Consider the following 23,061-nt stretch of genomic DNA (forward strand, 5'->3'; position numbering starts at 1 on the left):
AAAACAGTTGTAACAGAGAGAATGAGAGTAGGACAACATATGTCAGTAGAGCTCTCTATTTCTATTTCCATTTCTATTTCTACAGACAGAGCAAGTTCGTATTTCTCTCAAAATACATTTTATAAAACACAGTTCTGAAGTGCACGAATACATTTATGCAGCATTACCTACCAAAAAGGTTATTTCTGTCGTCAACAACTGTTGTTTTAAAAATATGCAGCATCTGACCCTGTGCCACTGCAGTGACTCTGAATCCTGATGAAAGGATCATACCAACTCCTTCTACATTGTTTGCAGCATTAAGAGCAAAAATTTTTTCTGACATTTAATATTACTGGAAAATTACTCAGATTTCCAAACCCAGTGATTTTCCACTCAGATATTTTAAAGAAAAATTAAAACAAATTTAAAGTTTAAAAAATTAAACTTTAACAATTAATAAAAAAAGTCAAAATAAAAAAGGGTACAATACCTGAAGAAGGTCACTGAGGTCAAGTAACATGTCTGTGAAAGAAGTCAAGGAACATACATGCTTCTTGAATGTGACAGTATTTCTTAATTTCATTTCATTAGCCAGCCAAAGTAAGGGAAGAAATAAACCCAGGTTAACTGTTAAAGAAACCAAATATGGGTTAGGTCAATTCACCACTTATGCTAACAGCCAACATCCAGTTAATTGTTCAGCTGCCTACAACACCCTGCCAGCACCTGCTGAATGTACTGCTCAAGTTGACAGTAATAGAATGATCACAGTGGTGAGATGGTCTCAAAGAGCAAGCCATCAATTTGTGTGACCTACAACACTCACCATATCCTGCAGCCCAAGAAAGACCCAGGGGTAAGGGAGTCCTCTGCTCTGCTCAGACCCCACCCCAGCCTGGGATCCCAGCACAGGAAGGACACTGAACTGCTGGACAGAGTTCAGGGGAGGCCACCAAGATGATCAGAGGGATGGAGCAGCTCTGCTATGAGGAAAGGCTGAGATAATTTGGATTATTCAACTTGGAAAAGGGAAGGCTTTGGGATGACCTAATTGCTGCCTTCTGATACCTGAAAGGAGCCTACAAGAAAGATGGAGAAGAGCTTGTAGTGACAGGACAAGGGGGAGTGGCTTCAAACTGAGAGTAGGGTTAGGCTGGATATTGGGAATGAATTTGTTAGTGTGAGGGTGCTGAGGTCCTGGCACAGGTTACCCAGAGAAGCTGTGGATGCTCCATCCCTAGATGTCTTCAAGGCCAGGCTGGATGGGGCTTGGAGCAACCTGGACTAGTGGAAGGTGTCCCTGCACAAGGCAGGGGGTGGAACTGGATGACCTTTAACTCCAACTCAGGCCATTCTATTATTCTATGATAACTAAAAACAGTAATAGCATCAAGATAGAACACCCTTATTACACCTGAATATAACATATCATCAGTCTCCTATGCCAGCTTAAGAGCCCAGAAACACAGATGGAAGAGCAAACTAAGAAAACTGATATAAGTTTCTATGAGGTCAAAGATCTGGGAAGGGAAAGCTGCTTTGGCTGCTCCCTTCTCCACCCAAGCAAATCCAGTGTTACCTTTCAGTTTTCACTCCCTTCATGATATCCTGTGCTGCTGCAAAATATTAGGTCACCATCTACTCATTATGGGCACACTTGGAAAACATAATAGTTAAAAACAAGCCAAACCACTACAAATTTCCATTAGATTTAACTGAAAGCAAGCACACTTATGGCTGCATTGTCTAAACATTGTCCAAAACAGAGGAGGAAAAAATAAAAGAAAGCACCATGAAGCCCAAGGTGCAAAGGTAGCCCTTTTGCTGCTGTTAATGAGCACATGCTGGATATCCTATCAGCTACTCAGGTGTGGCTCACATGTTGTAAAAGGGTTTTATCATTAAAAGGAGTGTCAAGGTAAAGCGTGAGAGAAGGGGAAAGAGTGAGACATGCAAAGAAAAAATGTATGCAGGGCTGTGTGTGAGTTTTTGCATGCAGCAATGTGCTAAGAAATCCAGCATTAAACAAAATGCAGGGACGCCAGTGTAGTTTGGTGCATGTTGTGGTAATATTAGTGTATTAGTGAATGTTCTTCAAGTAATCCAGGGTAATACATTTCTCCTAAACATTATCAGCTGTGTAAAGAGAGTAATTCAGATAACGTAATCAGTTTATACATAAACATTTTCCTTGCAAAGAACTTTTATCCTTGAGCATTTCTACCCTTAGTTTGCATTTGAAATTGTATGAATGTACTCCAAATTTGTTACAAAATTTAATACATTATGTTAATATTATTTGGTGGAAATTAATTTCCACATTAAAAACCACAGCAATGCTGGGTAGTTAATTAGCTGAAAATTCACTATGGCTCTGAAAAAAAAAAATCAGAAATCCATTATAGGTAGTATTATGCAAGACATTACATTAATCTGAAATTTTAACACAGTAAGGAAACTGCTAACAAAAACCATCTGTAAAATACACAGCTTAGAAATCTACACAGAGCAATACTGAATTCAGTGCAAATTTTTTGTAAAAGTGAAAAAAGAGAAAATGGAAAGACGTTAGCAATGCAATTGCCAAGGAACCATAATAATTGTCAGCTCATCAAACAGATCTAGGAAGAAATCACTATGCCAATTTTGTGCTCAAGAAATATTCTAAGTCTGAAAATGTTCCCAGCTCATTATTGACTTGAAGTGCCTGATTATTCTATGCTCACCCTGAGATACTGGCCCCAATGAGACAAAGCAAAATTATTACTCATATCTGATAGATCTCACCACATTTAAGGAGGGAAGAAAACCCTGAAACACCAAAAGAAATGCATCTCATAGGTTATTGAGGCAGCTTATAGGTTATTGAAGTGAATAACTGAGTGGTCCTAGAGCCTGGCTGCTGTCACTGGAGACAGAAGAGGAGTTGGAAGGAGCATCAGTGCCAAATGCTAATTCAGATTTTACGTGAGCCAGTGAGGTGCTTTTCTAACCCAGGCATTTCAGTTACAGTCATGAAATCTGCATACCAGAGTATTCTTCAACCTCCTCAAACTGTTGAACACACTTTGGTATAAAATCTAAACTTACTAACGCATTACAAATGCTGAGGCTTTATTACTGCAACGAAAACAAACCCACCTTTCTATGCATTTATAATGACACAAGATCAGAGCTAAGGATTGGGAAATTCACAAGCAGGATTCAGGCAATTCTGAATCAATTTAGAGCTACACTATAGATGCTTTAACTTACAGTTCCCTTGCAACTTAGAGAAGTTAGTTCAAATGTCCACCGAAATTGTAAGCAAAGGTCACAATAAAAATGTGGTGCTTCTGGATTTCATTTAAGGTAGCCCCCAGCAATCTCTCTCCCTGATTAGATGTGCAGCTACTACAGCAAAGCAAAAGGGGAAACTTGAGTCATGCAGTAGCACTGGGTTGGCCTTTACTATGAACATTGTGGGCACGATTATCAGCAGGAAGTGGTTGTAAAAACAGGCTGTTGTTTTCAAACTCCTTTTCAGAGCTGGAACAGTGCAGGAGAACATACAACAACAGCTGAAACCAGCAGATAATACTTAATATGTATTCAAAAATTATACAATCGTAATACAAATGTTTTCTTTGAGGCTGGAAGAAAACAATGATCATTTTACATATGGAGACTGCTACCCACATGGAAAAGCTCCTGAAGGGATGGAAAGCTACTGGTACTGTGGATATACCCATGCAAAAAACAGGGCACAAGGGGACTTAGGTTATAAATGTGCCCAAGTTAAAACAAATAAATGGAAAAGAAAAAGCATTAACAGTTTAAACTACTTTTCCTTTGCTATTAAGTCTTTAGGCAAGTTTCACCAAGGTATGCAACTGTCTGTCCATCACTAGAAATGTCTAAATCAAGATAAATCTAAAGACATCATTTCAAAAAATTAAATTGAAGGGAATCCTTTGGCCAACATGATGCAAAAGGTCAGACTGAGTGGCCAAAATGTTCCTTTTCTGCCTTTATAATGTGGATAATATGAGAACTCCATGATTCACAGCAATAATGATCTCATTCTCAGCACCAGAGGAAACAAAACTTCATGAAGAAATGAATAGTACCGGAAACCTAAAACCCGAAATACCAAAACAAGCATGCATTTGTACTTCAGAGAGACCTGCATTTTACATATTCCAGCAATCCTGAAGTACTTGTGCAGCAAAATCCCCCTGATTTTCAATAATAACATCTAGCAGGAGGCAAATCTGCCATTTGCAGGAATAAATTGTGCAAGATACTGTTAAAATAACAACTATCATTTACAATACAGTTGTTACCCCTCCTAAAGAAATCTTTAAAAAATTAAAATCTTTAGTGTCTGACAATCTACAATAATCAGGAAATCTTCAGATTATTTCATGCTACTGTTCCAAAGTTCTTCCACTGAGTAGCATGTTGGATCTGGGAGACACAGGCCAGTATTAAGAATCAGGGAGAAGACAAAGGGTCTAGCATTTATTTTAGTTAGTTAGTTAGTTAGTTAATCAGTTAGTTTTTGTAAGTTACCCTTGGACCATTTTTGACTTATTTTTACAAGCTTACCACAAAAGCAGCCATACCATGGAAGGAGGACTGGTGTCAAGGAACTGTGACTGCAAGCCACTCAGGAGAAATCTGTCTGACATCCATAAAAGTCCTGCTGACTGTAATAAAGTGTCACCTTTATTCAACTTAAACTAAAATGCTTTCTGTTTCTCACAAAAACTAAAACTAGATCCATTAAACATATAAAATATTTAAACATAATCTCACTTTCTGTACTCAACAGCAGCAATTCAGCTGGTTGCAAATAAAAAAAGCAAAGCCTAATAGGAACCATGTCTGAAAAGTAAAATAAAAAAAAAATCTGACTATTACAACAAAATTTTCTCAAGTTCTTAACAAAAAGAAATATTTGCAATTTCAGTGTCAGGGTTCTGGATAAACTACATAACAAATGGGAACTTCCCAGAAGCACTTTCTTTAACAAACACACGGAGAAAAGACAAAAGGGAGTGTGAACACAAAAGTGGGGTGATACCAGGGTGAAAATCTAGGGACAGCACTTGTCTGGCCCAGAACCCAGTTTCCAACCTTTCAGATCAACACCCAATTCACAACCTCCCCTTTCCATAATTTCATACACCATATGATTTCTGATTATGACTTATCATGATTATACCTCTGCTGCTTTACAAACTTTCACCATTTTAATTAGCCATTAATTGAGAATGACTGACAATGCTAATTGTTTAAAGTAAACATTTCTCTTTCCAATGACACCGAACTAAAACAATTAGAAAATAATACCCAAACTCAATTCTTTTGTAGAAAACTCATTTCTGACAACTCTAATGAAAGTTTTGCCTCAAGGCTGAATTCCCACAGAGCCAGCTTCCAAAATTTCTTCAGTCTCCAATTTTGCCTGTGCAAAGAAGTCCACACAGCACAGGCTGCACTTGAGTACACAAATAAAAACAGCACTTAACAAATGAAACTGCTAAGCACAAATGCTGTTTTTATAAAAAGCAATCTTTATTTATGTGTAGATTAATGCACGATAAAAAAAGAACTGCTTTTTGGTCTGAGGGCTTTTTTTCTTCTTTGCACACAGCTGTATGACTGTGCTTCCTAAAAGTGTATTGCTCCAAATTCTGCACTCTAAAATCCCCAATTTGAAAACAAAAACTCCTTCCCCATGTCTACCAGGATGTTTCTGCAGCAGTTCTCTTCCAGCACGTGCAGCCTCACTGCCTTCAGAGCCAAGGCAAAGTCAGCAGCAGGAATTCAGCATCGTGCCAGCACCAGGCACATCAAAGGCGTCTGGGGCTGCATTCAGCCTGCCTGACCCCGTGGCACTGACAGGAGGGTTACAAGGGGGCCTTTCTGGCTCACCTAAGACCTGAAGAGCCTTTGACACCAGGTCTCCCCACCTGCCTCTCCAGCAGCTGCAGACAGGAGGGATGCAAGCCTGAGAGCTACATCAGCCTCCAACACACGCACAGTTCACTCTTTCTTAAATTAATGCTGCAGCTTTTCTTTCTCAATAATTGTCTTCAGAGTCATTGCCATTTAGAGGAACGTTTTCCAAAGCACCCAGGCTGGCTGAATATGCAGGGAGCATTCAGCACTTCTGATAATGCTGCCCTTGGAGAACGTGGTCTCCAAAGGACAGGGGCTAAGCTGTGCTCCCAGTGTTACTGACTTCAAGTGAAAAAACCTGCTTTGTGGGGTAGTGCCAAGTATTTACACAGTAAAATGTAAATTTTTAATAGTCACATATACACTTACAGCACAGTGCAACACAACGGAAAAAAAGAAAGTAAAAAATATATTTCTTGTCTCAGAATGCTTGTACAGTCCACTTGCAATTATACAGGGTATCAAAGGGATAAAATATGCAAAGAATATCCATACTAAGCTCCTGAAAGATAATCTAGTTAGTATATTTGCTTAGGGCAAAGAAAATTTAGGCATAGAATGAAAATGTAAATATTAATTTAAAAGTTCTGAGAGACATGAGGTTAATCTTCAACTTGAATGATGTGGCCATGTATAAATAACAGTTGGCTATATTCAAACAACAAAAAGTCTCCAAACAAGAAAGAGAGACCCCATCCCCTGAACAGTAAATTGAACAAGCACTGGCAAGGGAAAACAAGAGAGGTTGCTAGGAGAAGCAAGGTTTAAGGAAGAACTTGAAAGAGCAGGGTTGGCAGATGAGAATGGGAGAGAGGCAGCAGGAAAGGAGCAAAGCTCAAGCTGCAAGGGGAAAAATAAACCAGAATAAATTGTAAAATCACTGCAGAAAACACAAGCAGGTATGAAAGTGCACAGTCCAAAAATCTGCACAGAGTGACAATTTGATAATAAAGTGGGCTTTTACAAAGAAGCTGGGAAGGAGGACATTGATAGTAAAGATTTAAGTAAATGTAAAGGAGTTCAGTTCTCTCTCTTTTCTGTGTGTACAAAGTCTATAAAGGTTATGACTCTTGTACCAACAGTGAAAGAAAAGTTCCAAAGAAGTCAGAGGTGCAGACTTAGAAGAACTATTCTGAGATGGCTCTCAAGTATTCAGCACAGCAGCAGTGCACACATTTGGAAACGTGAAGCAGCTGGCCGAGAGAAGCAGCAGAGGAAAATCACTGCCTGCTCAGAGGGGGCACAGGAAAACCAGCAAAGTCATCAGCCTGACACTCTGCTTTTTCAGAAAACTCCAAATGCAAGTTTGGAAAGATGTAAAAATATGAAAAAATAAAAAAAAAAATCTGCCATAACTAGCTTGATTGCAGCTCATTACCACCCCCTCCCCATGGCTGCAATTTGTGCAGCAACCTGGCAAACCAGCCAAAGCAACTGTCTGAAATTAAGAGTCTTGTCTTTTTGCCTCTTTTCAGCTGGATTAACTCCCCAGCTCACACATAACTTCATCAACACCTGGGCTGATAGAAGGCAGGGGATAGAAGGGAGGACTGAGAAAGCAAGGCCAAAGCAAGATAACTTCTTTCTGAGGCTGTGCCAGCTCACAGTGGCTTAACACATTCTCCAAAACTGGAGCCTGAGACAATCCCTCTGTCACCCATCCTGCCTTCTCAAATTTCTCTTTAAAGTTTGCACAGTTTTTCCCAGCTTGCTCCAAAACACAAAGACCTACCTTATCTGAAAGAGAAGCCTTAAAACAAGTAAGGAGGAAAAACAAGTAAGCAGTTACTGCAGGGTAACTGCTTTATAGCAACCCAAAATGTTACAAATTGATAAAACCTCCCTTGTTTTTTAAGTACAAACACAGTGCCTGTGTCAGAGTTGTCACAGTACCAGTCTGGTTTTACCCCAGTAAGCCCTCACCTATACCTCTTTAAAAAGCAGCATTACAGTGCTCAATTAAATCAGAGTAAAACCAAATTCTGTGGACACAGAATGTTTTACATTTCCCACGCCAGAAGCCAAGTGTCACATCTTAGCTTTCATACCCACACTGAGGCAAATGCACTGGTATTAAGAGCTCCAGGGTGAATTATCTCAGCAGACCTTTGCTGGGATGGGAGCATGGCAGCTGTTGTCCCTGCACTGGGACACACACACACAAACTCAGATGCTGCTTTTCTGCCAGGATCAGTGGAGTTGATTTATCCAGGCATAGGCATGATCTAATATCATACACATAAAACACTGCCACTCATTTGGCAAAAAAATTTAAAAAATTTAAAAAAAATCTGACACTAGAGCCTTTGTTTTAAGAGAAAATACAGCTTCAAAAGGAATTAATTGCATCCTTGCCCTTCCAAGGCTGCTGGCTCTTTAATGGCCTTTGGTGGGAAGTACAACAATGGGATGTGTTAAATTTCCCACTCTCAAAGGCCTTTAGAGAACCATCATATATCACATAACACAATGACAAATTCTTCTCCATCAGAGGCACACACCTGCAGAAACCTTTCATTACCTGAACTGCACCAAAGGGAGCCCCTGTGTTCTGGAAGTGGGCACTACAGGAATACCTTTCCCCCCCATGGTGTATTCCTGCTGATCAGGAAATCTCACCTGGGCAGGTGGAAGAGCTCTCTGCCTCCTCACCCTCCCTCACACCCAGAGCACTCCACTGGGAAATGTCAGGTGTCAGGGCTCCATGCATGGCTGGCTCTCTCATGGGGCATGGGTGGAGCAATGCTTCCTCAGATGCTGCCAAACTGTTAATTACTATTCTTGCAGTAATCAAAGTTTGATTAGAGGCATTACAGTAACTCACAGCAACTTCCCCAATCATCTGTGTTTCTTACAGAACTTGAACTCAGCATGGAAATGGAAACAGCTCTCAGGACAAGCTCACCAGCAGTGCTTGGAAGTCAGGACAACACCCCACTCTTACAGTGGCTGAACTCCTCAAAGCAGCCTGGTTTAGGCATTATCAATAAAATGAATACAAATACATGAGGCTGAACTGATGCACTGCATTGGTGGGTTGAAAATTCCTCAGCCCATGCTTTCACCTTAAGAAATGCCTACGCTAAACCTAAAAAAAGATTCCTGCACGCTCACTGTAGCAGCAAACCACGTAAGTCATGGCAGCACTGAGGTTTGCTGAATTTGGTTTGTATTACAGAGCTGCCTTATGGTTCATAAATAGCAGCATATCCCAAATGAGTTACTAATAAAGCTTTTCCCCAAATTATATCATAATGTATCTTGCCCTTTAGAGTACCACTCGAGGAGTGTTCAGGGGAGGTTTATTGGGCAACAGGAGAGGAGAAAACTCAAATTACCTCCAGCATATCTTGGGAAATGGTAACAGACAGAAGCACTGAGTTAGCACTCAGTCTGAAGTTACCAACCTATGGACAAGATGCAATACACAAACACATCTTCACTTCTACTTCCCAGCAATGCACAAGTGAGACACTGCCTTTAGCTGTCACTGCCAGGGTAAGAAGATACTTTCACTGATACTTTCTGTTCAGCCCAACTGAGCAAAGCTCAGTAAGAACTATAAAAAACCTAAAAAGAACTGCAACAGCTTTTCTAACTTTCAAAATACCAAATAGCAATTTAAAACACCTTTCAGGGCTAGGGAAAAGTGATGCATCATACTTGGAAATGAATACAATTCTCAACATGACACATTCTCTTCAAGGACCTAATATACTGGATTTTAAAGTTAAAACAAATTTATGTCTCAAAAGCTCCTCTCTAGAACAAGATTAAATTTGGTCCTTGAACCAGCATAATAGAGCAGGTGGAGGGAGGAGTTTGCATATCTGAGATTTTAAAGGCAGCTAACTTTTCAGAGAGTTAAATTACAAGAATAAATCTTTGAGGTGATCTATTAAGCAGGGAAAATACAGTCACAGGCATTTGATACACTTCGTATTTTATCTACACAAAAGGATGGGAAACAAATGCTTCCCTTTGGGAATCTATCTTTCCCAAGAAATTGAAAGGCACAACCCAGAGGGACTCTTGGCTGTGCCTCAGGACTCTGGATTTCTGTTTCCATTTTTGCCACTGCCCAACAAAAAACATTCCATCCTTTATAATGTTTTTGTAATGAAGATAACAGCTTCCCCTTCCTTGGTAAAATGCTCTGAAATATCCTGATTATCTATCTACTATAATAGTCGACTATTTTGACTCTGGGGTCCCCAAGTCTCCCCAAAAGGTCACAGAAACAAGCTTTCAAATGTATTTCAGCTATAATACCCCAGCAGGCGACTAACTTTATGGGCAAGAATTCTTTTTCAGACCAGCTCTCTGCCTTTGAAAGACCCAAGCTACAGCCTTTCTATGCAAATCAACAAAGAAATCTGTCCCCCTGTGCAAAACATGCAAAAGGGTTGAACAGCTAAGAGACATCCTGGACTTCTTACAATAAAGAGATATCACAGATTCAGTCACTCCTTTCAAGTATGACAGTCCTAATTTTCATGCTTCTATTATCCAACACACATAGCTAAGCACCTCCTACAATAACTTTAAAATCCTTTATTCAGTTTCATATTTAATTCGATTTTGCATCAATTTGCTCTAAAATCACTTTGTGAGCACACATGTCAATTTTCAGTGTTAAAAAAAAAAGATTAAGTGAGTGTCAACTCCTTTGTTATTGGCTACACATCTTTAAGAAGGAATCATTAAGGATAAAGGAAAACTCTTCACTGGGGCAAGGTGTGTGGGGAGAACGGAGGGTAGGAAGGGGACAGAATACCCCCACTCATATCCTACTGAAAACTTGGGTATTCACGAAGCAATCTGGTACAATTCACTTGTCAAAGACATCGAAATTCTGTTGGCATTACTGTCAATATTTCCCTCACTTAGGTAGGAACTCTCAAAGCATCTCAAGACATTGTTGCACAGCATCAGTTAGTGAACATACTGAAGTTAATTTACTTGCAAATGGTATTTCCCATATTCTTAAAAGTTAACAACTTTCATTAAATAGTTTTAATCAAGCTGGAAAATAAGGTGTTTTCCTGAAGTGTCATTTTAAACTTTTATCCTTTTATTATCTTCTTTTGAACACTGCAGCAATGGCAAGCACTTATCTCACATCTCTCTTACAGCACAGAGACTGCTCTGTCATTATCAGTTTTTAAGAAGCTGTAAACTTATCTCAGTGTCTGGAATTCTCCATGAGAGAAAGCAAAAAAAAAAGAAAAAAAGTCAGTAATGATGTACATATCATCTGCCTCTGGGAAAATAAAAACTGCCAGTGATATGCTGGGAAAGATCTCCTTAGACGCCTTTCAGGGCGTCTTGCAGCAGTTTTATTGTAACCCAGCAGTGTGATTTCAAATAACATTATCCAGCAAGCTCCTAAAATACAGCTCTGCTCTGAACAACTGAGAATGCTATTGTGAGTCTCATGTTTACAGCTGCTCACTGATTGTGTCATATTTGCAAAGCTTTCGAAAAAAAAATGATAACTTTTTTCTCACCAGTGAGATTTATAAATTCAGCCTAGAATTTAGCTAACAAGCTCAGTGCAGAATTTGCTCCTCTTGGAAATTTTAGCTAAAAATTCCAACATATTTAGACAATATACTTGGAAAAGTATAGTCTAGCATCTTAGAAAAATTAAACACAAAGCAATATGTACAACAGGGCTCCTACATTATGGGAGGCAGCAGTAAGAGGTGTAGATGGACACAGGACACAAAAATATCTACATCTTGATGAACAAGTCATTTTGCTTCCCTTCTATGCCTCAGTTTCTCCAATCAGAAAATGAGAATACTGACCTTCTCCATAAAACAATATAAATTCTACACCTCCACCAACAGGACCCTCAGCTGGGAGAAGGCAAACTGGAATTACAGTCCTACTGCCACAACTGTTTATTAGGTCAAGAGAATAAGATATAATTAATACATTTGTAAAAAAAGAAACACACAGGAGTAACCTTAGAGAAAGAAGCTGAACTAGGTATACCCACCCCCTCTCTAAGTTTGGCCATTCACCTACAAAAGATTCCACTTGTTTGACTTTCTCCTGGCCTCACAATTCCCATGTTTCAGATTGCACAGCAGCAACAGCCTCAAAAGGAGAATGGGCAGTGTTCAGCCCTGACTCCCCTCTCAGCTTTTAACTCCCTTTACAGATGTGAATCTGGGGTTAGTGCAAGCCAGGAACAGCTTTTAGTCACAGGTACTTTAAAAAACCCTGAAATTATATCAATGAGCACCTGCTGTGTTGCCCATCAGAAGACAGACAGCTCCAGACTCTGAGCAAAGAGAAATTCTCCATGCAGAGCACCAACCAAAAAACCTGCTCTGTGCAGAGACACAGCTCAGCTGCACCCCTGTGCAAAGTGTCACCTACCCATGAGTTCCACATGGCCCCAGCCAACACCAGCTCAGGGACACTGGCACTGCAATGGCAGCTGCTCACTGTGACTTCAGCAAAGCTGAACACGTGGTCTGCCACCGTGCTCCTAAAGCCAAGGTGCTGAGACATCATGGCCTGGCTTGCTGGCCTGGGCAAGCATTAAATTGGCTGCACTGCCAGGTTTGAAGGGCTGTGGTTAATAGAACAAAGTGCAATTAGCAGAGAGCTGCTGCAGGCATCCCCTGGGGACAATGGTGTCTCCACCAGCAGTGAGACAGGGAGGCAGAGGCACCCCAGGCAGGAATGCAGATGGCACAGAGCTGGGAGCAGTTCTGCAGCACAGGGTGGGGCTGCACTCAGAGGGACTGTGGGCTCTCTCACTGCTCAGAGTGACCCCAAGAAAAGCTGCAAAGTCTCTTTTCCCAGCCCAGGGCTTGAAGAAAGAGTCAGGGCTCTTCATTTCTCTGTCTCAAGGTTGTTTCTTGTTCCTTATCTATAAAATTCTTTCTCCTGCCCTGCCGAGGTCCATCCAGCAGGACAGTTCCAGGCACTCTGCCTGCCCCAGGGGCAGTGTTATGTCTTTATACCAAAAACTACATGTACAATGTTTACAATTACTTTCCAATACCTATCACCTATGTTAGACAGTGAGCTTCTACTCTAAACCAATCCAAAAGTGCCAACATCACAGCAGAAGATGGAGGCCAAGAAGAAGAAGGAAGAAAGGCTGGACATGCCCAGATCCCTCCATCTTGCCCTCTGAATCCCCATTCTAAAAAACCCCAAAATCTACTTTTTTTACTTTGTGATAAATTCACTGTCATTCTACTTAATTTGTCATGGCTTGCAGATCTTCATCTAAGGTTGGTAACTTGCTCCATGGGTCATAATCAAAACCACAGGGGCATCCTGGGCTCTGTGCCAGGGTCTCTGAGCCGCCTGGCAGGGGTCTGGGCTGCTCAGGACAGCCAGAGGGATGTCCTGGGTCCTGACAAGGGACCTTAGAGGCTGAGGAACTGGGCTGACAGGAGCTGCATCTGTCTTCCAACTTCCTAAAAAGCCTCACACAAAGACAGAGTAACCCTTTGCTACAGTACTGGGGGGGCTGAGCAGGGAAAGAAGAGCTGGCACAAAGGAGCTGCATGTCCCACAGAAAAGCTGAGCTGGCACAAAGGAGCTGCATGTCCCACAGAAAAGCTGAGCAGCAGCCAGCAGTGGGCTCTTGCATTGAGAAAGGCCAAACAGGTACTGAGTTGTGTTAGCAAAAGTGCAGCCAGCAGTCCAGGGAAGTGGATATTGCTCTCTACTGACTACCAGTGAGGCTGCACCTGGAGAGTCTTGGTCAGATCTGGGTTCTCCAGTACAACATTAGAGTGACACTGACATGGTTGAGGGGCTGGAACATGTGATTTGCAAGGAAAAGCTGAGAGAGCCTGGCTTGTCAGCCTGGCTTTAGGGACACCTAACACTGCCTGTCTAATGAGAGGGTACAGAGGAGCCAAATTCTTCTCAGAAGCAAACTGTAGCAAGAGAAAATCTGTTTATATATTTGGAAAAAAAAACCTTTTGGCATGATGGTAGTAAAGCCTAGAGAGAACATGACATGTCCATTGCTAAAGACAATCAACATTCATCCAGAGCAGGGCTTCAGGAATCTACTGAGGATGTAAGCAAGGAATGGAGAAATTACTTCCATAGGCCCCTTCTAATCTAAATTATTCTACAATCCTGCATAGGGCACAGGCTTTTCTACATATTTCATCACCTTCAGATACATTACCTATACAAACATTTCCTTGTATCACACCTCTGACTGCTGGAGTGGAAAATACACTGTATTGTCCTTCATCCTGCCCTAGAGCCTGTCAGTAGGCAGGACTGTTGTAATAAAACACTTTTGTCAAGCTACATTTTGAAGCTTCTTTTTTTGATGCTGCCCTCATGTTGTGGATAGTACCTCTCAGGCAATGTTCTCTGCTCCTGATGGTGCTCCCAAATTCTCCAGCTGAAACAGGAGGAAAAGTGACCAATTCACAGCTCTGCTGGGAGGGCTGCCAACATTATCAGCAGAAATCAAGGACTGGAGCATTCTCTTGTTTCACCATTGAATGACTGTGAGAAACAGCTGAGACACTGAAGCCACCCATTCAAAGCCTGAGGAATGAGAAGAGCAGCAGAACTCGACACTTGAGTTGCTTTCCTCTGCCACAGGAGAGAGAGTCTGGAGTCAAGGTGAATGATAATAAATATTAAACTGGACATTGACAAAAAATATTTTTCCGCTGAAAAACTCTAATCTGAATATGCACTGGAAATAATTATTGGCAATGAACTGGGTCCTCCAGATGTGACAAGAATGCAGTGATCTGGGAGTCCCTCAGAGACAGCAGCACAGATGCAGTCCAGCTGGTGCATCCTCTAGAAGACTGATCCTTTAAGGACCAGAAGTTTTCAAATGGAAAGGAAAATTCATCTTAGATTCTGCAGAAGTTAAAAGCACTCACGTGGGAAAACCAAACTTTGAACTCCAGATAAATACAAATTGAATGTTCTCTGATCTCAGGTACCAAGTGAGAGGCAGCAGCTGCAACCTCCTAATGTCTCTTTAAAAGAAGACTTCCTCAGTAATGACTAAAAATTATTTTGCACTTCTTTCCTCATGTCCCTGGAGATCAAGGATGGTCCACTGGTGATTTCAATGGCAAATTTCAAAAGAAATAGTCTCAATTTAGACAGCCCAGCTCTTTTGTCCAAAAGCAAGAAAAGCATCTATAATCTCACAGCCTTCAGAGATGGATAGGCAAAACTGCATTACTCTGAAGCCATGGATTCATTAAGGAAAGAAAAAAAGTATTTTTAATGCAAGTGAACTAAAATGAGGAAAAACCTTGCAAAGCAAGGGCACAGTGGTGCTTTCTCAGAAACAAGCAGGTTCAGGTAACCTCTCAAATTTTCTGCAGTCTAATTTAAAACACCAGCCCCTTGTTTGCCCTAGAGTTGTGCCACACATTACAGCCCCTGAAATGACAAAACCAACTTTGTTTTCCCTTGGAAGCTGCAAGGCAACTACAGGCACAATAAAAAGTTGAAAAGACCAATTGCAGAAGGCAAAATACTGTAAAACAGATAAGGTGAGAATTTCTCCTGACAATAAGACAGAGGCAATGTTTGAAGTTCTGGTTTTTATGTAATAAGGATTTTCCCATTTCAGCTAGTACATGTCATGTTGCTGAATATGCATTTACACTGCACACTCTTCTCTCCCTATTAAAAATATTATAGCCCAGTAGAAGTTACATGCTATTTTTTGTCTACACTAAAAGCCTTCTTTTTATCAGTCTGTATATCTCCCCTTTTTCAAAATTTGCTTTCCATTATGATATATGACAACATAAAATATATTGTCCACTGTTCCTCCTTGCATATCAACACAAAAGGAATCTGAAGAGCACTCAGATTTCTACTCCCTGCCTAGGCATAAGCTAAGACTTTATTTTTGGGAGCCAAGCTGCTCCTTCATTGAAGAAACAGCAATATATCTCCATTTAAAAAATACTGATTAGCAAATCTTATAGCACTTTACTAACACATCAGCCAAAACATCACTGAGACTACTGTGTTTCTCCCAAACTGGAAGGATGTTGAAAACTTAAATGATTCACTTACAGCTGATCTAAAGATGAGAGCTCTGCAATTTATGTTTTATTGTCAAATGTTTAAAGGATTAAATCTAAATAAAATACACAATACACAAGCTTCGGAGCACACGTTATCTTTAACATCTTATTTCCAATTAGCAAGTCAAAATAAAGAAGATATGGGGAACATCTGGCTTCAAAAGAAAAGCTCTGGAAGAAATCAAGATTTTGGTTCTTTTGGGCCTCATTTAAGGCTGCTGTTTTCCCAGACTCTTGAAACTGGATGAGATGGAAAGATTATTCTCTCTCTCAAAGAGGGGAAAATAGCAGACATACCACCATGTGATTGAGTATTACATCATTCATACTTACAACAATACTGAGCCAGTCTGGCAGTTGAACTGAAAAGACATTTTCTTTGCCTTCGAGGAAGGACACGGACTCGCCATAAAGGCAGAGGAACAGGGGAAAGTTAGAAAAGGCTCAGCTCCCCATTGCACTTGGCATGAGTTACAAAATGCTAAAAATGTCTCATTGACAAGCAATTCCAGTGTGAGCTTTAAGAAAATTATATCATGCAAACAAAATCCTAGTGACAAACATCTGAAGGAAAGAAGGCAGCTCTTGAGAAGGACCTTTACCTGTTTTTAAAAGGCTTATACTTTACTAGGATGTGAGAAATCATTATCAAGACCACTTTCAAGATATAAGGCCGGGTCAGGTGTGAGAATGAATCCTGTTTTTACAAAACAAATTTGACAGGTAATATTGTTTCTCTGATATACCTTCACTTTGTTCTTAAGACATCAAAAACTGCCAAGCCAGAAAAAGCTGCATAAGACTTAAGAATAGGATGAAAGTGGACACAATTTGAGAAAACCTCAAGCTAAAATATTTGCAGATAGCAAGCACAGAAGGGCTTATAGGTCTCAACACACTGGCTTTTGTTCACCCTATTTTGCATAACTGATCTTAATTAATCTAATAAAATGAATTTGTGTTCTGAGGCAGCATTCTTACTGCATTAAAATTCAAATACACAATCTCATATTTTAATGAAAGAAAGCATTTAATTCTCTAATTGACTTTTAAAGTATTAAAATGCATAAAATATTAGTGATGGCTACAACCAGGAATATTTTTCAATGACTGAATCAAAAACATCAACCATAATTGATCATGTTTGCTACCAAGATTTATTTAAACAAAGCATCAGCTTCTTTTTTTCTTTTTTTTTCTTTTTTTTTCTTTTTTTTCCTTTAAGAGGAGCGTGGCCATGCAGGGAAGGAAGGGGAAGAGTCTCCTCCTCATTCCACACCACATCCAGCATATCCTCTGACAAAAGCAAGAATGTGCTGCACAATGACTGCCTGTACCCCACTGTTTTTATTCAGCTGGTGTTAGCAACATATTAGCTCCCATCAGGTCAAAACACCACCCAGTTATAATTCTGGTTTTGCTGACATAAGCCCCAAAATTCAGATGCAGAGATAAACCGTATTAAGCAGAAAGCCAACTTAATTATTTCCTCTTTTAAACAAGCTTTAAGAAGATTGTTAAATATTTATTTTCCCAAGCATGCAAGGATCGCTGAAGGTCAAAGACATCAGAGGTGTGATCCCTTCCTTATCATCCCTCCTTTGTATTTATTTCCCTGGAAGGAGGCCTCCCTGCCATCACACTTCCCTCCCCTCATCCATCACCCAGAACTCATCCTGGCGTTGTTCCTGTGTTATCCCCCCTGCCCTGGCCACCACCTTTCAGCTTCACCCCCTCAGTGCTGCCAGTGAGGGCTGTCCCCTTATTTCTACCCCAGAATTACTGATGTGTTTGTCTCTCTCCCACTCCCTGCTTCTGCTTCTCTCCTTGTTTCACCTTAACCATGAGAATGTCTCATCACTTCAGACACCCCAAACTGGAAGCTAATTACTAAGAGGACAGATCATGCAATTCATTTCATTAATTATTATTTCTATGCATGCAATAACAGGCCAGTATTGCACACATTAAAAATCTGGCTCGGATGTTTCTGCTGTAAGTATTTATGAGTTACACAAGGCCTGACGTGGTGATGGAGCACAGGGTTGCCAAACACTTCTCCTACCCACCCATCATGTAATTCAAGCCCACAGTCACAAAGGCTGCAGTGAATCTACTCCAGAACCCTTCCCTTCATTTCAAAAGGCAACAGTGATTCCTGTTTGTCCCAACACAGGAAGGTATGATGGGCAAGGGCAAAGGACCTCCAGAATTAAAACAACGTAGGTGCAGCAGCTCCACCAACTGTAAACCCCAAGGTTTTCAGCAGTCATAGAACATCCTGAGTTCAATAGGACCCACAAGAATCATCAAAGTCCACCTCCTGAGCCTGCAAAGAACCCTCAACAATCACAGCATACGTGCAAGAGCATTGCCCAAGCGTTCCTTGAGCTCTGTCAGGCTTTGTGCTGTGATCGCTTCCTTGGGCAGCTGTTCCAGTGCCCAGTGACTCCCTGGCTGAAGATCCTGATATCCAACCTAAACCTCCCCTGCCACAGCTTCAGGCCACTCCCTTGGCTCCTGTCGCTGTCACCAGAGAAAAGACATCAGTGCCTGCCCCTCCTCTTCCCCCATGAGGAGGTTTTAGGCTGCAATGAGATCTCCCCTCAGCCTCCTCTTTTCCAGGCTGAACAAGGCCCGAGACCTGAGCTGCCCCTTGTGTGGCCTCCCCTCACAGCTGCTCACCATCCTCGTGGTCCTCCTTTGGACACTAACAACTTCATGTCTGTTTTATATTGTGGTGCCCAAAACTGCACCCAGGACTGGATGTGAGGCCACTCCAGTGCTGTGCTTTAAGAAAAAACTGCCCAGAGAGAGACTTGAAACACTCTGCTCTGCAAAGCAATGAAGTATTTCTGCAGACAGATTTCAAAAGAGTATTATTTTGACCTCTACTGTTTAAAATTTCCCTTAAATGAGGAAAACAAAGCTATCAACACCAGCCAAAACCTGTAATCTTGATAGGCCATCTTGTGACCCTGTCCCCCTCTCCATCTCTGCAGATGGTTTGTTTAATGCTGCATTATGGAAAAGCTGACAATTTGAGCCACCTGCTGTGTACCAACATCCTGAAAGGAAAAAAGTTGGTCACCCCTCTACACAAAAGCTAGTGAGAATTTCATCAGTGAATTTAATGGGGCATGATCAGGTCTCCCCTTGGCAGGACCAAAGGTCAAGCTCTATTTTATCCAGAGTTAGTAACAAGTGAACAGAAAAGCAAATTTTCAGAGTGTGCAGTTCTTAAACAAAACACTAGCCTGAGCACACACATATGCGTGCAAAATTGCAGTCCTCCTGCTTCTCTTGGATGATATATTTAGAAATCCTATTAGCTGGAGAGATCAACATTCTTATCTGAATTTCCAGGATGCTGTAACATGCAAAATTAGAGCAGCTCTCTTAAGTGGGTCAATTATCACTACTGCACTTACAGCAGCTTTTCCCCTCCCTCCCTGCAGCATCCGTGATGGGCATTTAGCACAAGGATTTAAACAGTCAGATGTTGAGTTGACACAAACCACAATGTAAAGTTCCCTTCCCCTTTTATATTTTCAGCATCTCAAAGGAACAAAGGAAATCACCCAAGTACAGAATCTCCACATTAAAATTACAGGCTCCCAGCAGAAAGCTGCAATGATTCCCGAGCAGGGCACCCTGCAGGATAATTCCAGTCAGCAATCACACTCACTGTTCTCCTGCCACATCTGACTCAGGTTTATGGCTTTCCCCTCCAAGGGATGAGAGGAGAACCTGAGGGCCACTAATCATGTCCCCAGCCCTGTCCCCCAGGGTGCAGACCCACACAACCAGTTTGAAAGGCTTCAGGTTAACATCTCCTCAAGAAGGAATTCTCTTTAAAATTAAAAACACTGCAAAGCATCAGACACAAGTGGAGCAATTCAAGTACCCAGCACCACTTCAGATGCTACAAAGACATCCAGAGGAAACACAGGCTCTTCTGCAACACAGCTGGAGGCCAGGTGAGATATCTGAGAGGCTCCTTCTGCCCCACTGCTGCCCACCCATGAGCAGCCCTGGCAGTAAGGGGATGCAGCAGGGAAGAGGACAGAGCCACACAGTGGAATACACAATGTCAATGAGCACATGGAAAGGAAAATTTTACTTTCCCAGCAACTGGAAACACAAAACACGTGATTCTCTCAGCACCACACTCGCTGTATACATCCTTCTTTATAGGGAAAAAATGTGTGAGGCAGCAATGCAATTGAAAGATGATATGATTCTCCTTTATTCCATGGAAAAGCAGACTGGATATGCAGGCTTCAGGTCATGAGCCCTGCTGTTGAAATTCAACAGATCCAGCCCTGGCTGGAGGAGAGGGTGATGGGGAGAAATTAAGGTGCAGAAATTCAATTTCTATTGCTGTCCCTGGCTGCCCTCTTCCCTACATCTCCAACATTTTCTCGTGTGGTACTAAATAGGAATGATCTCAAAAGCTAAGCATTACCAAACACCAAACTCTTTGGAAATCTATGCAAATGACATGGGGCAACAACAGCCACACCCTATTTAAGGCAGCAATTTTTTCTTAATAGATGAAGCTCTTCCAGCTAAAATCCATCTGCTCAAAAACACAGCAATTTTAAGACTTCATTTTGAAATTAAGTGAACAAGGGTTTTGCAAGCCTTCAAGTTCAAGCAAATGCTTCATTAGGAAACATTTCTTCACCAAGAATGTGGTCAAACACTGGAACAGGGTTCCTAGAGAGGTGGTCAAAGCCCTCAGGCTGTCAGTGCTTAAGAAGCATTTGTAAAATGCCCTTAACAACATGGTGTAACTTTTGGTCATCCCTGAATTGGTCAAGCAGTTGGACTGGATAATCATTGTAGGTCAGTTCCAAATGAAAATATTCTATTCAACTTACTATGAAGATCTTGGCATCTCTTTCCACACAGTGAAATGAAGTCATCTGCCTCAGTAAATATTATATGTATTTTAACTGTGCAATTTAAAATCCATTTTTATTCTCACATGTCCTTGTGACACTCCACACTTGAACAAAACACATTTTCAATGCAACACCAGTTAAGAAAAAAAAAGTAAAAGGTCAGTTACTAAAAAGAAAGTCCTTAACCAGAAAGAAATAGAAACTGCTTTTATTAACCTCCCTAACCACAGCTTTAAATTTTTTGTGATTAAAGCCTAATTTCAAAAGTTAACTTTTTAATCAGGAACACTAGGGCCTGCTGGCTCCAGGAAGTTTTAGTAGAGGTCAAAAGATTGCTGGAGATATAATTTTTCATTTCTAATAAAAAAGGAAGTCTTGCCCTTTTCCTTGCAAAGACAGACCTTGAAGTGTTAGTAGAGAAACAAAGATTTGTATCCATCAAAGGTTCTCATGGCGAGGCTGTACAAAGCTCCCCAAGACCACATGGAGCTGACAGAGCAGCTAATGCTTGCAGAGAATTAGCTGAACTCCTCTTGCAAAGACCAACATGGCAGAAAAGCCCAGGAGCTGCTGCCTAAGCAAGGATTAAAGAGGCCAGTTCCTCATTCCAGCACAGATTTTCTGGGTAACTCTGAATGTGTCACTTAGCCTCAGTTCTGCACCTGGAAATGAAGATAAATACTCCCAACTTCCCTTTCTGTGACATGAAAATAAACACATTAAAGCAGGAGACTTTCAAATAGCTTGGCAATAAAGTACAAGTACTGCAGACAGAGAGGAAATAACAAAGTGCTGCCCCATTCAGCTGCCCAGCTTTTTCCCAAACCCTTCTTGCCTGCTGGGATCCAGCAATGCCTTCGTGATCTTCCCTCAAACAAAAGGGAGGTTCACAGGGCAGAGGAAGCCAGGGAGGAAAAGCTCCTTGTGCTTTCCCACCCAGCTCAAGTTTACATCTCAAAGACTTGTAAGCACCAAAGGTTCTCCTGACAGCCTTCTGCTCCCCACACCCAAACTGAAGAGGTCATTTTTCTTATACAGTTCTCAGAAATGTTCTTTTGCCAACAACTCAGGAGAGAGGCCTCACTTGGTTGCCTTGGTCTGACCGCGGGAGGATCCCACCTCTGTTCTCTGACCAAAAAAAGCTACCAAAAACCCCCTGAATAATTCAACCTCAGTCTCAGAGGCTGCCCAGCCCAGAGCCCCCATCATCGAGACTGATCAGCTTTACTGGAGGGAGAAAAACCTGCCCTGAATTTACCTTCAGAGGCAGAGGGATATTTACACAAGATAGCTAGTGAGGGAAATTTGCAGGGACTCTTCTCATGTGGAAAAGGTTTTATTTACTAGGCTCTGACAAGACAGGATTTGGTTAAGAACTAAAGGTGCATTTTTCAGAGACCTTCAAAGGAAAAGAATAAATAAATAGTATAAAAAAGGTGTATGTGTGTGTGGGATAAAAGACATTTACCATGTAAAATGTTGCTATAAAAGACCCCAGGTGGTAGCACTGGAAAACATTACACAAAGGAGTGGACAGTTGTACAGTTTTTCTAACTGCTGTGTACAGTAACAGGATCACAAACAGAATGACATGTTCCTTGATTAAAACAAACTGATATCCCACCTGGAAAATCCTGGCCAGGCTGTCATTGTTCCTGAGTGAGCCTGGGGCAGGCACAGGTGACAGCTGAGCCCATAAGTCACTCAGACACCCTGCCTGCCTCTTCCCAAATCCCCTCTCTCGGGAACGGCGACATCAGCTACAGCACCCTTTGTTTCCATTCTGACATGTGCAGGGGTGGAAAAGCTGCTCAAAACATTAGAGAGAAACAACTCTGGGCTGTTACTATTCCAAGAAACAATTAAAAGGCAGAGTCTGAACTGCCCAGAGCACTGGCAGTGCCAGACAAAGTCAGACATCACTGGAAAGGCTCAGCATCACTCAGTCCCTGGCAGAGGGACAACAGGTTCCATCACACCTGAGGGTTTAAAAACCACCGTCTCCTTCAGATGGAATTTTTGCATTATATCTTCTCTTCTGACACTGATAATAAAAACACATTGACACATTTTATAAAGAGAATAATAAACTGAAGTTTTTATAGGCAACTCATCAGAAGGATGAAACACCTCCTAGATCCAGC

At 41.3% G+C, this 23,061-nt stretch overlaps 1 protein-coding gene across 1 annotated transcript in view; it reads right to left on the bottom strand.

Annotated features, from left to right (window-relative positions):
- The window catches only part of BRF1 (BRF1 RNA polymerase III transcription initiation factor subunit), a 173,322-nt gene that overhangs the window by 103,634 nt on the left and 46,627 nt on the right, over positions 1-23,061 (bottom strand). The window contains exon 4 of the mRNA XM_066552916.1: positions 473-504. Coding sequence (XP_066409013.1) covers positions 473-504 — 32 coding nt within the window. The remainder of the gene's footprint in view (positions 1-472; positions 505-23,061) is intronic.

The sequence above is a fragment of the Molothrus aeneus genome, chromosome 6, assembly GCF_037042795.1.
Source record: "Molothrus aeneus isolate 106 chromosome 6, BPBGC_Maene_1.0, whole genome shotgun sequence".
In the NCBI taxonomy this organism is placed as follows: domain Eukaryota; kingdom Metazoa; phylum Chordata; class Aves; order Passeriformes; family Icteridae; genus Molothrus; species Molothrus aeneus.